This window comes from Perca fluviatilis, chromosome 22 (genome assembly GCF_010015445.1).
Source record: "Perca fluviatilis chromosome 22, GENO_Pfluv_1.0, whole genome shotgun sequence".
NCBI lineage: Eukaryota > Metazoa > Chordata > Actinopteri > Perciformes > Percidae > Perca > Perca fluviatilis.
The window spans coordinates 1,197,711-1,212,991 of NC_053133.1; the positions used below are offsets into that span (position 1 = coordinate 1,197,711).

Here is a 15,281-nt window from a genome sequence, read left to right on the forward strand (position 1 = left end):
TAGAATTAATCACAAAATTCAACCTTTACTTCTTAAAGATTCAAACTTATGGATATAATTGTCTATTGCTGAAATGCTGTTTTTTAAAGAGGTACAAAAAAAAAACCTTTTTAATTGTAGCAAGCGTTCACGTCTAAGTAAAAATAATAAAACAAAAAATTTTAATCAGTCTCACACAGTATCAGAAACAGTGTCCAGGATCTCATCATCATATCTGGACATACGAAGCAAGTCAGAGGACTCAGTATTCTGAAGTGCCTGATACTGTATCATATTTACCATGAAGATGGAGGAAATCATTTTCTTGACTAGTGGGATTATGCAGCATACACAGATCAGGAAACCAAACATCAAAGTTATTAGTGGTGCAATAAATCTAGCTAACCAAGCCTTCCACCCCTTGAAAACCCAGGCCCAGTCCCATCCTGCATAGTGTTCTGGGACGTTCTGTGCTTTGAGATTAGTCAAAAGTAGGTTCAAGTGGTGAATGGTGTCAGTGATGTTTCCTGAAATGTCTGGAATGAATGTGCAGCAGTGTGTGCCTATTATGTGGCAAAGTCCCCCCTGTGCTGCTAGCAATAGGTCCAATCCCATCTGATGTTGCATTAGCATGTTTCTCATAGCTCGCATAACAGGAGGAAATTCTCCAAACCCTGAAATCATCATAGCAGTCAAATTCTCAAGACTTTCCTGAACCTGATCAATATTATGTGCATTATTTATTGTTCCATACCTAGGAAAAAACCCTGCTGCGAATTTAGTTCCTGGGCTGGTAACCTCTCGCTTATCTCGAGCGAAACATCAGATGTGGGCACGCATAGGGATAGTGGTGTGTTGTATGCACAAGGGAAGTCATAACTGTAATGGAAGGTGTCAAATATATCATACTACATCTTCCCTGCCCATCGTGAAGTCAAAATCTGATACCAATGGTCTCCACAGAGCCAAACATAATCCACAAGAGACCCTGCGCCAGAATCATCAGGCCAACGCATGGTGTGAGTCAAAGATGGTATCAGTACTGAAGCACTAAGATACCCCGGTGTGGAGTGTAAGCATGCACTAATATTTAAACCCTGTTGGCGCATCGTACAATTCAAAGTCCGCTGACAACCCATGGTTACCCCCAAATACTGAGAACCCATGGACGAGGTCGTTCAATGCATAAGGCATGTGTCAAATTCTTCATAAGGCTATGGTGAAACTGTCCTATACTATCAGATGCTTTTCCATTTTTAGTTTTAAAAATAGTACCATTCGGAGCATGCACAGTGCGATTCGCAAAACCTCCACAAGGTGAAGGTTGAATAAAAGCCGAATAGAACTGACCCCCCTCCTCTCTAACATCCTTGAGTGCTGTCAGAGCACAGACAACTTCTGTGAGATTCAATGTGTGTGGTTTTACTGGGGTAGCCTGCTTCTGAGAGTGGGGAAATAGTGAACATACATAACAAGAGTCATTATACCCTACATCACGCGTGAACTTCTTAACTAGGCCAAGCCATGCATTAGTGGAGAATGCATCATTATCCTCAGAAGATCCCCATCTGTTAGATAAACTTTCAAAAGTCTGCGTCAAATGTGGTGATTCTGTGTGAGATGTGGAAGGTGAGATTACTTCAAGATAAAAAGATCCACAGGGAAGCCTCCCTAAGGTCATAATACACACAACGAAGTAACCTTGGTCCGAATACTGAGCATTGGTCAATGTTAACAAGATGCCTGTTGAGGAATAGTTTACCTTCTTTATTGATAATCTATTGGTTAGGTTTGTGTGGTCGTTAGGAACTTCATAGCCCCAATCTGCATTACCTGTATACCAAACAGCTTGTTTCCATGAGGAACATAAGGGTCCTCCTTCTCTGTAATAACCTAAATCCATCACCTCTGCAATGTAACATACATATACCTCTCTCTCTCCTACTGATGCTCCATGCTCCCCGCACCACACAAAGTCACAGGGCTGAAGCATAAGAGTGGATGTAGTGTTGACCATGATAGTAACATTAGCTCTGTGATACCTGTTGTACTCTGAACGCCATCTACTCCTAGACGCAGAAACTGTGGAACGCGTCACTCGCTTTCCCCTCCCATGCTCCTCACTGGTGTTCCTAGTGTGTCTGGGTGTGTCTGTGTCATTGGGAGAAGTGGTGTTGGAAAAAATGGTTACTTCAGTCAGCGGTTTATCATATCTTTCTAACATTACGAATGCAAAAATCACAAATGCAGTAATGAAGAATAAACTCAGTACAAATTTGGACCCCCCGAATCTCCTCGGAGGGTACCATTTCAGTAGTTTCTCGTGCTGCTCCATCATGTGTGCATATCACAGCACTCTGCTCCTGTATGTGTGTGCCTGAGCACACTGCTCTGAGTCACAGAGGAATGTCAACAGTTCCTCAGTGTAAAGAAAACAAGGACTGTGCTGTGAGTGTCAGAGCATCAGAATGAGTGTTTTTCAGGAATGTGCTGTGTTCAAAAAGGTACAATACCAGTATGTTGGTCAACATCTCTCTCCCTCCTTCAGTGTGTTTGTAACCAGTGAGAAAAACTCCAGTTTTTCCCCGATTGATTTCAGAGATAGCACAGAACGCCGTCTGTCAAGCTGGTCTCTGAATCGATTTCCGTAGGTGACTCCAGCAGGGAACCTGCTCGTCACTTGTTGCAGGTGTTAGCGAACCTGGCACCTCTCCTGGGTCCGGAACCTGTTTGCAGTGTGTTATGCGGGACCCACGCGGGATCGTTCCGCGACCTTGACTGCTGTGTGAGTGACCAGGAGGATCTGGAAGGGTCCTTCCCACCGTCTGGACTGCCAGTTCTTCCTCCTGAAGCTTTTGATCACCACAAAGTCCCCAGGCCGGAGCTTATGCAGTGGTCCCTCAGCTGGTTTAGGGCAGACCCGCTGAAACCTGTTTCTTTATGTCAGAAAGAGCAGAAGAAAGTTGGGTGCAGTATTTCAACATGTCATGTTCACATAGAGCTGTTGAGGGAATTGCCGCCTTTGGCATTTCTGTCCTTACATAAGGAGGCCTGGCAAACAGAATCTCATATGGAGATTGGAACGAGATTGTGTACGCATTCGCATATACATTAGGACCAAAGGCAGCCCCCTTTGTCCAAGGGAGGCCTGTGTCTGCACAGCATTTAGCTAGTTTTGCTTTTAACGTCCCTTGCTATCGCGTTCCACCAATCTCGCGGACTGGGGGATAAGCAACGGCGCCTTGATGTTTATCCCGATAAACAAGCTTATCTGTGTTATCGCTGAGTTTACAAAATGAGCTCCATTGTCGCTAGACACAAGGCTCGGTATTCCCCATCTGGGAATGATTTCAGTCATTAGAGCTTTTGCCACCACTGAAGCTGTCTGTCTTTGGCCGGAAACACCTCCACCCATTTAGAGAACATATCAACCATAACGAGGCAATGTTTTTCCCCTCTGACGGTGTTAGCTCAACAAAATCCATCATCAAATGTTCAAATGGTCGTGTTGGTGGTTGTGCGTGCCCGTCGCGTGTTACATCTACCCTCTGCCAATGTTATGTTGTGCGCATATTATGCAAGCTTTACAAAAATTTTCTGCAAATGTAGTGAACCCCTTTGTAAACCATGTCTGTGTGATAGCTACCATCATTCCCCCTTTTGAGATATGGTCTAACCCATGTGTCAACTTAGCAAAATGTGGGAAAAAGTGTTTTGGGAGACATGGTTTAGAATCTGGCCCTAGCCAGATGCCAGTGTTAAAGGTGCACCCTACTGTTTTCCACTGTTGTCTTTCTTGTGGTGTAGCATGTGTCTGCATAGCAATGACAGACTCTGGGAGTGAGAAGTGATCCTCTGCAGTGTGAGCTAAGGTGTCAAGTGTGAGGGGCAGGCGTGCAGCTGCTTTGGCAGCTATATCAGCACGACTGTTACCCCTAGAGACAGCATCTTGCGCTCCTGTGTGTGCAGTGCATTTACATACAGCCACCCGTGTTGGTAGTAGAATAGCAGTCAAAAGATCATTGATCAAATGATGATGTAAAATGGGCTTACCGTCAGATTTCAGAAATTGTCAGTGCTTCCACAACAAAAAAAAAACACCAAACAAAAAAAAAAACCTAAAATCCATCAAAAAAAAAAAAAAAAAAAAAAAAAAAAACTTAAAAAACTCCCATAAGCCAAAAAGGAAAAAAAAAAAAAGAAAAAAAAAAATGATTGACATGAGCAATTCATAGTTTCAGTGTCAGAAACTACAGCAAATCCTACCTGTCCCTGTCCTTGTTTGTGGGCAGCGAGGCTGACCCATCTACATACAAAATGAGGTCTGGATTCTCTAAGGGAGTATCCGAAAGATCTGGGCGAGGTGTGCATGTTTGCGCCAGCTCTGCCAGACAGTCATGTGGTTCTCCGTCCTCTGGTGTAGGCATAAGAGAAGCAGGGTTAAGTACAGTACAACGTTTAACTGTTACGTTAGGCATGTCAAGAAGTACTGTATGATAACGTAGGTATCGTGCTGCAGACAAATGTGAAGCCTTTTGTTCAAGTAGGATCAAAGAGACAGCATGTGGGACTAGCAATGTGAGTGGAGCATATCCTACTATGTCACGTGATGCTGCCAAGGCCCTTTCAGCAGCTGCTACAGCCCTGAGACAAATCGGAAGGCCTGCTGCAACTGGATCGAGTTTTGCAGAGAAATAGGCCTCTGGTCTTAACCTGTCTCCATGCGGCTGCAGGAGAACAGATGTCATGCATCCTACGCGTTCATCCACTGTCTGAGTGAAATGAAGATTTGGGTTTGGCAAACCTAAGGATGGGGGATTTTGAAAGGCCTTTTTAAGATCTACAAAGGCCTGCTCAGCCTCAACAGTCCAGGTTACCAAATTGTGTGCAGTCAGTCCCTTACCGTGTATCACGTCCCCTAAAGGTTGAACAAGTTCCGCGTAATTTGGGATGGAAACACGACAGTAGGAACATATCCCAAAAATGACATCATTTGTTTTTTCGTTACCGGTTTTGGTAGGGAAACAATTGCCTCAATTCGCGAAGGAGACAAGGTTTTCCCCTGACCCCGAAATGTCATGTCCCAGGAAGTGGACCTCCTGTTTTACAAATTGCAATTTCTTAAGACTGGCTTTGTGTCCCTCAGTTGCAAGATGGCACAATAGCGCAATCGTGTCTTCACACAGCTCTTGTGTTGAGCTTCCAATCAAAATGTCGCCTAATGCATCGCAGCAGACTTGAACCTGGGTTTGGTGTGAAGCTCTCTAGGCTGTCGCCAGTGCGTCATTGTAGATCGTCGGAGATTCAGTGTATCCCTGACAAAGGCGTAGGAAAGTGTCGGGTTTTCCATCAAACAGGAAAGCGAACCAAAACTGACTGTCTTTGTCCACCGGACACTGAAAAAGCATTAGACAAATCAACGACAGAGAACCATTTAGCATCACTTTTAATTCCCTTAGGATTGTGTATGGATTTGGCACATTTGGTGCGCGCGCATGAACAGCTGCATTGACAGCTTTCAAGTCCTGAACAAAACGCCATTCTGTCGGAACTGCCTTTTGGCCGTATTTTTCTTTACCGAAAAAATCGGGTGTTCTAACAGGAGAATCTGGACACGGAATTATAACTCCTGTATCCAATAAGGAGTTAAAACGGGTCGGATTCCATCAATAGCTTCCTGTTTTAACGGATATTGATGTTTCTGTGGTCTGTAGTCCGAACGCGTGGTATTATGACGACAGGTTGACAATTTTTAATCAACCCCACGTCATATTTATGTGTCGCCCAAAGGTGTGTTGGCACTTTGGCTAAAAGTGGTGAGACGTCAGTAGGTAAAATGTCGTTTTTACCGATGCAAAAATGTGTCTGTTGTAGGCGCAGTTTCACTCAATATATAGATACTGCGGATACAAGGCACGCGCCATGATAAAAGTTTTCTATAATTTCCTGTTGAGGGAGAATATGAAATACAGTCATCAGTCGCGCCGTCCAGTCAGTCAGTTTCTCACAGGTCATGACAAAGTGTCCCGGGTCTGTCTCCTGGTCTGTTGGAGACAAAGAGAGAAGAATATGAGCTACAGAGTTAGAAATTCTGAAAAACTTTTTCTGTTTATCAGTCAAGGCTACCGTCACTGCGCATGTGTGCGTGTGCCAGTAGACGTAAGACAACTCTAGCTCGTCCTTGGACTGGTCAAGGAACTTGTCAACATATTCTTCGTCTGGAGTTGGGGAGACAAGAGAGATACAATGCATTTGTTGTGGTGTTCTCATCACTGCTAAAGGTGACACTAGTTGTTGTGCTTCTGTCAGGAGGTCGATAGCCCGACAAAGGTTAATGTCCCATAGAAATGTGAAGGAGTGTGTGCTTTTTGATTTTAACAAAAACATGTCAGGAAAAAGATGATTTTTGTCAAAACGCGACAATCCTGAGGCCAGTGGGGGTAGGAATTATCCCCTATACCAAAACACACATTAGATCTCTTCCTAATAAATTTACGCGTGCAGTACGGGTGAGAGCAAAAATGAGCATTTTGCTTTTCTCTCTCTCGGTCTGGATCTGTAGAATCTGTGTGCACACAAGTCATTGGAACGGTAAATTTCTCTGGCATTATCATACCACTTGCACTTCTAGAAAGAATTACCCTACCAGAAAGTTTTTGTTTTGGAAATAATTATTTTTTCAAAACCGAATTTGTAGCCCCTGAATCAACCAAGAATTCTATTTCCCTCCCCTGTATTGTCAACACTGTTGTAGACAATTTTTTATACACATCTGATGAATACATAGCATAAGTAGGCATTTTCTCTGCCAATTCCTTCTGTTCTATATGCTGTATTGCATCTAGTATGTTTTGCTTATTGTTTGGGGGTGGTGTAGATGTTTGTGGTATGCAGGAAAGCATGTCTTCATTGCAAGCATGTGTATCTGTGTGTGTGTGTGCATGTTACCCTCCTTAACAGGCGCACTCGTGTCATCCAGTCCGTCCATTCCACCCGTCTTTCCATCCCCCACCGCCTGTCAATCTGCAAACTGCTGGGGGTCGTTGCGCTGTCCCTTGGACGAGTCCTTCTTGGGGTGGGGACATTCGTAGGCCCAATGCCCTTTCTCGCCACAGTTGTAGCAAGTGTCTTTGTCCACTATCGGTGTGTTGCCACGGCCCCTGCCTCTGCTTCCTCTGCCTTTTCCTCTGCCTCTGCCTTTTCCTCTGCCCGCATTCCTTCTTTCTTGAGACATTACTGCCACAGTTTTTATGAGGGTTAACTGTGCAGCATCACTGTTTTGTTGTCTTTTCTTCTCCGTCTTGTCTCTTGTGCTGGTCAGGATTTTCTCAGCATGTCTAGCATGTCTAACAATCTCCATCAGGGCTGAATCGGGCAGTCCAATGCAGGTTTTGTCCACTTCAGCTCGTATGTCAGGAGCAGCCCACTCAAAACACGTTTTTGAAATGAGCTTCCCAAAGTTCAACCACTGCCCGGCGCGGTAGTGGTGCGAGCGATGCCGCTGTGTCTATCAAAAGTCTCAGAAAGCCGGTGCTGGAAGTCCTCCACCGGCTCTCGCCTTTATACTGCTTGGTGTTTGTCACACGTGTCATGTCAATTCTGTCTGGAAACACGGTCTCTAGTCCGGTGGAGAGATCATCCAGCAGGTCATTGTAGCCATCATTTGCTCTATTTTGCAGGTTTGGATGGAGAATGACTGGATCATTGGTTGGGTCTTCGGGAGAAGGTGTCGGATCTTTGCATACCCATAGGCCCCAGGTTTACCATCAGAAGACGTCGTATTTCTGGAACAGTGGGCAGAAAAGTCTCAATGAATGCCTGAAGGGCTATGGTAAATGGTGCACCAGAGTTTTTGCACGGGGGAAGGTGGCTTGTCGCTTGTCTAATTCAGTCCAGGCCCTATACACCAGGCCTATTCCCCCTCCTTGTGTAGGGACTTGAATCATGGGAAATGCATCAGCTTCATCTCCGTCCTCATCAGTTTCCTCTGTGAGGCCTTGGAATACTGGCAATCCAGCGGTCGCAGCTGCTTCAGTGCGGGCGGAGGAGTGAGATGAGCTGTTCCCTGTCCGATCGCTCTCGTCTGTCGGGTCGTTGGTACCGTGGCTGCTCTCTTCCTCTTCCGTGTGGCGGGGGTAGAATACGGGGGTGGAATGTCCGTGACCAGATCCACGATTTTCAAACTCGGATAGAGAGGAGAAAATGTGTCAGTGACATTGTTCATATCTTTTTCTTTTTCTCTTTTCTTTTTTCTCTCTTTTTGTTAGTATCAGTCATGCGCCAGAAGTGTCATCTGTTTCTGCAACTGTTTTCTCTCTCTGTTATCAGCTTCTTTCATCCACACATTAAAACATGCCTTATTATCCTCAATTTGCTCTAAGACCTCTGTTTTAATTGTTTTCTTCCCCCTTCAATTTTTTCTCCTCTTTCTGTAGATCTAATTTTAGCATCCTGAGCTTCGCTACACTCAGGGAACCATTTCGCGGAAAGCCAAAGCTTTAGACCAATAAGATAGACACCGCAAACAATCCGGTCCATATTTATGAGTCATTTCATCCACTATGGGTCCAGTTACATCACTGGAACGGGAAATTTCGTTTCCATAATTGATTCTTGGACTTTATAGTATACTATGTCTTTGTTCGATGTGATCGTTACCACACCGCGAGGTTATTTGTTCGGGAAACTTGCGTGAAAAACCCGTACAGCCCTGCGGACGAAATCAACTTAATAGTCAAATAGCTTGACCTATTTAGTATGTTTTCACCTTGTTGCAGTCTGTCTCTAAATAATCAAGAGGCTCTTTTAGAGTAACGTTACGACCCAGACCGGTCCTGCAGGTTGTCCTTAAAGGGTCCAGAACTTGTTTAGAGTATCGTTACAACCAAGACTGTCCTGCAGGTTGTTCTTAAAGGGTCCAGCACTCACTTAGAGTATAGACTATTTGTTTTTGCTCGGGAAACTTGTATGAAAACCCGGTGCAACCCTGCAGTCAAAATCTCTTAAATAGTTAACTATTTAATTTACTCTGCAGTCCGCCGTCTTCTGCCAGTTCTCTTACTGGCCTTGTCCGACAATCAATTGTCTTATCACCATATGAGAATTCAATCATAAATATGTCCGTGTTCGCCAAAAGATGTCATTCATAACCTCAGTTATGTTTTTGTTACCCAAAATGACCAACAACACACATCTAAATACTCAGTCTCAAAAGTCAGAATAAGTTTCATTTGTTTGTATAACACAATACTAATGATTTTTGCAATTATTCATTTTGATATAATTGACCAGATATTGATTTTACAATCCAATTAAATTGTTTAATTTGGATCTTACCCGTGCTGCCAGAAATCTCTTCCTGTTCGTTTTACGGAGTGGAAAAACAGCTTGGAGTCCTCCGCGGTCCTGGCCTCCTTCTCTCTGAAAATGTTTTTATTTCGAGGTATAGAAGCAGGCTGATCGTTGATCTCCTGGTTTGCAAACCCCCAGGCCCACAAGAGTCCCTCGTGCCGCTGTTCACAACGTCCTGCTCTAGACAACGCCAAAATGTGGTGGAAGTTTTCTATGAAGCATCAGAGTAAACAAATATCAATGATAAAAATGAAAACGAATAAAGACTGTTTGAGATTTTAAACCAAAGTCTGGTCTTTGAGCATTTATTATATTTTGCAAAATATGAGAATACAGATTCACAGGTACATGCAGTACAACTGAATGAGCATTACTAAAGAATTCTAAACATCATATCATCATATAGTCACAAAACCCTCTCAAGCCACCCCTCTAACTTTATCTTCTAGCCTGGCCATAGTTGAAAATAGGACATCATTAGAAGTCAACCCATCCTTACCTTCCCCTCTGCTCCTGTTCTTTTCATTAGCCTAAACAACCCTTTATCTCAGGAGGCAGAAGGAAACATGGTTTTGTGGCCTTCTCTACTTTGTCAGCTAAAAAGTTAAACAAAATGAGAAGCTAGAGTTTCTTAAACAAAAACCACTAGGCTAAGAGTTCATGGCTGCTGCTGTCCCTCTCTGGCCTTTAAGAGTCTAAGAGGAAGGAACAGCATTTTTGTGGAGGTTTAAAACAATCTTTAAGCAAATGGTTATAATCATTAATCAATAATGGTTAAAATAAAATTTGCCACCACAGTTGGTTCACAACAGCGCATTCAGTTTTGACATAAAAGGTAGATTAGAGATTGGCCTGTGATTGTTAAGAACTTGTGGGTCAGTATTTCTTTTTCTAAGCAGTAGTTTAATAACAGGGTTTTAAAAACGGAGGGCACAAAACCAGATTAATATTAAGAATATATCTACTTAAAACAGGAAATAGCTCTTTGTTAGACAGTAATGGATCTAGTATGCAGGTTGTAGATGTAGAGACAGATACGACTGGCAAGGACCTCAAGGGAAATGGTTTGGAACGTAAGAGACTGCGGTTTGTCTGGTCGCGAGTGCCAGGATCCACCAAGATACTGGAGAATTTGTAGCCTGGATTCTGAAATAAGTGTGTGTAACAGATTGGTTTGGGGTCTGTTCATTTTAAATAAATCTAGATTCCCAGTCACACCAACACAGTGAAGAAAAACAAGAAATATATAAATATAGTATTTTATTATTTTAAAAGCCAAGTTTAAAATGACAATATTAAAATGACATCTCCTCAAAACCCCGGAAGACAATAAAACCACATGGATTGTCCCATGTTCTGTCCCAGGGTGAAACAGTACCCGAGTCCAGTCCAGACTGGAGTCAGCTCCGCGTTCCCCGCCGCCGGCACAGAATGTCTTGCTTCAGCGTGGCTTTGAATCGTCTATTCCAAATCCAGAGATCCGGGACCAGGAATTCCGTGGTGCCGTTCTGCTTCTGTCAGTGGAGGAAGTGTAAAATCAATGGGTAGCCTGCTCGTAGCCCGGCAACTTTAAAACAGTCTCTGGTGACTAGAGTGACGACTTTACTTTCCTGTACTTCATGTGGGCCCATCAACAATACTGCCATATCCGCTGCTGCTGTCGGCCCCTGGATCTGGCACCTTCACAGAAATGAACAACAACTAAAAACGACTCCTTTAACTAAAATGCTAAAAGCATACATATGCATCAGTGTGGGAGAAAAGGACCACTTCCCTTTAGTCAGGGTTTTGTGAGTGTTGACACTGTAGAGTCTGGAAGTCGATTCCACCATGGCACAGGAGATCCAGTCAGCAGCAACACCAAGGGAAAAGAAGATCAGCAAGCCAGGCCGCTGCAGCACACGGCACATCCATCCGTCCAGAGCGTTGTCTCCCCCGCCCCACCCAGTCTGCTGCGGCAGACGGCGTCGCACCCATCCAGAGCGTTGTTTCCCCTGGTAAGAGATCTAGCCTCCTTTTATTGGGAGTGGTCTGATCAGCTGGCCAATTAGATCGCTAATGTGAATGCGGTTCTACAGGTGTGTCAATTAGTGTTTGTTGCAGTTCATGAAAGAGGGAAAGACAAATTGTCCACAGCAAAATATAATATATCCACAGCAAACAATAAGGAAAATCACAGCAAACAATATAAACTAAGGTTACCTATCAATCATACTGCTCCACTTGTTTTATATTATATGACATGTGGAACAGTGAAATTATCTCTAATTGAGTCAATCTTGCTTGTGCAGAAGTTTATAAAGTCATCTGCCGTCAAAGAAAAGCTGTTGGCAGGGGTAAATTTAGCCACAGTGTCAAACAGAAGCCGTGGATTATTTTTATAAGTGTTAATCAGATTGGATAGATATGTTGTCCTAGCAGCTGAGAGTGCTTTTTTAAATGACCTAAAACTCTCAGCCCAGGCTACGTGAGAAGTCGCATGTTTAGATTCGTGCCACCTGCACTCAATTTATTAATTTAATGATTAAATAAGGTAGTGTCTCCAAACTTACCACAACTATAACTTGTCTCCTGCTAGTTGTACTACAGCACTTTTAAAAATTAAGTTAAATTAATAAATATTTTAGTTGTATCTCTTTTTTCGGTGTTGTAATTTGTAGACGTCCCTAAGCACTCTTACTTCCCGGTAGCAGAAGCAGCAGAGAGCAAAAGAGAGCAGGCAAGTGTTATTTGAAATAAACTCCAGGTGTCCTTACAAACTTTCCAGTCCATCGTTTTATGAGTACATAACCTATTTTGTACTAGTGTAGAAGTTTGGTATCATTTTGGGCATTATTAGTGGGGTAATGTACAAGATACACTCTTGGATCCATTAGCGCCTGCACTAAGCTATTCAGCTAATAACGCTAACTCGCCCACTGTTAGACCCAGGTGAAAAAAGCTTCTGGGGGGTTGTTTGGCTCAAGCTCGGGTGCAAAGGACCCTAGGGTGAATTTACTCTGAACCATCACTTTAATGTTGCTGTCAATACGTGGTGTGTGTCAGGCTCTGAAAACTTACTTTGAGTACGGAGAGAGACTGAAGAAGACACAGATGGTCAGAGACAGGAACCTCCATGACAGATAAGATGTCAGCATCAATGCCCTTTGTAAAAATAAGGTCCAGTGTACTTCCCCGGTTGTGAGTGGCACTCTTCACATGTTGAGTAAAAATCAAGACCTTTTACAAAGTCCCTAAATTCCACTGCTCTAGTGTCTGAACAGTCAACATGCAGGTTAAAATCGCCAAGCTAAAATGACTTTGTCAAATTTTACAAGAGCAATTGAGAAAAGAGTTAAAAAAACTCAAATAAAAGCCTCGATTGTGCTTTGGGGGTCTGTTGGTAGTTATTGCAAGAATGGGTTTGTGAGTTTTATTTCCAATGTTGTTCCATTTAGTTTGGGAGAAAACAGTTTGTCCTGAAGAGAGTGTGGCAGTTTGGAGAAGTGAGACAAATGAATGATTAATCAAAGTCAACAAGTGTCCTCTGATGACACAGTGCAGTGTTATAATCATTTTCAATGATCCACAGCTAATGAATGACACTCCTGCACTTGTCTTCAAAAGTGACTGGCAGCTCAGTCTCTTGCCAGCAGTTAGAAAGCAGCCCAGGATATTTCTTTCTTTCTCCTACATGTCAAACTGTCTTTTTTTCTTCCTGACTGCTTCCCTTCTCTTTCTCATTTTGTCCCACTTTCCCTCTTCCCTGATTTCATAATGTGGGGAGGAGACGATTGAGTGCTTGAGTTTTTGAGGCTATTTTTTACTTTCCCGAGGGCCCGCACAAAAAAATTTCCCTCCCCCCCCCCGTACACTATTGTTTTTTTTTTTTTTTTTTTTTTTTTTTTCTTTTTTTCTTTTTTTTTTTTTTTCTTCCCCTTCCCCCCCCCCCCCCCACCCTGCAGCCTAAACCGTACATGGTGGGGGTTGCAATTTTCAGAACTGGTCCAAATCCCTGCAAGGACCTCAGAGGCGAAAGATTTACCCATTTCAACCACTAGGTGGCGCTATAGCAGACAAAAACGCGTTTGGCCCTATAACTCCCACACCGTACACCCGACATTCAAAAACCATACATCTTCGCGTTCACTGGATCCAACTGAATCACGTGATATAGGCCACACCCATTTCCGCCTAGACTTTTATGCGTGAAAAATCGCGATTTATCAAAAAACGACTTTTTCGAACTCCTCCTAGACCGTGCAACCGATCTGCACGAAACTTGGCAACTAGCATCCCCAGACGGACCTGACAAAAAGTTATAAAAGGAATTTTTGTACAATAAAAATTGCGCTTATAACGCACAAACTAATTTGTGTAGCTAACTATGAAAACACCAACTTTGCCATATCTCAGCCAAACTAAATGCTATCAACCCCAAACCTTAGATTCTTTTTTGCCATGAACCTCTGGAGGTACCCCATGCGTTTTACGAAAATTGGTCACTAGGGGGCGCTACAACTACAAAAAGTTTATATCTCATGAACGGCTCATCCGATTTATACAAAATTTGAAGGGTACCATCAGGGGCCAATCCTGAGGCCAACCCTAAAGTGGGGTACTGAGGCGTCGAAGTGGGCGTGGCCTATGGGACCCAATGAGACCCAATTCTAGATATACCACTTACACTAATGTGAACAACTTTAAATTTACAGCGTAGATGGATAATGGGCCATGGACCACACCTACCAAAAATTACACATGTGGACCACTAGGTGGCGCTGTAATGGTTTTTGGTCTTTAACTCCCACATTACACATCGCACATTAGAAATTTTTACATCCACGTGTTCCTTGAATCAAGCTGAATTACGTGATATAGGCCAACCCCATTTTAGCGCAAAAGTTTTTTCGCAATATCGCGCAAAGTGCAAAAACAACTTTTTCGAACTCGTCCTAGGCCGTGCGACCGATCTGCACGAAACCTGGTAGTTAACATCTCCAGATGGACCTGACAAAAAGTTATTGAAGGAATCTTGCTACGTTAAAGTATGCGCATTTGACGACAAAACAAATTGTCCTAGCTAGCTACCACACACATATCATATCATATCTCAGACAAATTAAATGTTATCACCAAATGACTTGAGATCCTTGTTCAACATTCCAATACGATGCTCTATACCAAATTTGGCGAAGATCGGCCTTTAGGGGGCGCTATAAGCAACGTTTATTTGTTTTCCCGCCAATTTTCTCTATACATTTCAATGGGAAATTTCCAATTGCAATATCTCTGCCACAGTAAAAGCAATCAATACAATATTTGTGTTGCTCGTTCGGCATGGCGTTCTGAGGCGCTGTACCAAATATGGCGAAGATCGGCCATTAGGGGGCGCTATAATCAATATAAAAGTGTTTTGCCCTGTTAATCAATGTTAATGGAATATTGGCAATGGGAATGTATCAAAGACCTTGCAGGTCACACTTCTCAATATTTACTGATGTTTACCTCCTACCGTCATGTTTTGGTTTTTGCTTTCGCGTGCTCCCCTGGTGTTATATACAATAATCAAACTTCTTAACCCACCTGACAAAGTTTCTACAACCTTCACAGTGGACAAATATTACCACTTTTTCAATCCAAAATCAACACCATTCATATGAGCTGATACCGTGCAATTAAACATTGCAGTTGGTGCTAAGTGGAGAGTCTGTCAAAGTGTGATTGGTTATGTCGGTGGCATTGATTCTTAATTTCCCACGAAGTTGATCGCGGTCACGTGTCAGTTAAACTTCTCATCTACAATCCTATCTGTATTTGTGAGAAGTGGCGCTGTCCTGAGTTGAAAGCCTACTTTACGGCTTTATTATCGAGTTAATAGGCGCGTGTGAACGTGTCGGTCGCTGTCCATTTCCTAAGGTTTTGAAATGCAAACAACTTTTGACTACTTTTTTTTTTTTTTAACCACGTGC

At 43.1% G+C, this 15,281-nt stretch overlaps 1 protein-coding gene across 1 annotated transcript; it reads right to left on the bottom strand.

The window, feature by feature from the left end:
• Window positions 1-898: 898 nt before the first annotated feature.
• On the bottom strand, window positions 899-2,500 carry LOC120551945. The gene is made up of 2 exons (XM_039789542.1): window positions 1,187-2,500; window positions 899-1,071 (listed from the first exon to the last, which is right to left on the bottom strand). Exons 1-2 carry the CDS (start codon window positions 2,315-2,317, stop codon window positions 1,063-1,065), a joined length of 1,140 nt encoding a protein of 379 aa, XP_039645476.1. The 5' UTR covers window positions 2,318-2,500; the 3' UTR covers window positions 899-1,062.
• Window positions 2,501-15,281: the final 12,781 nt, after the last annotated feature.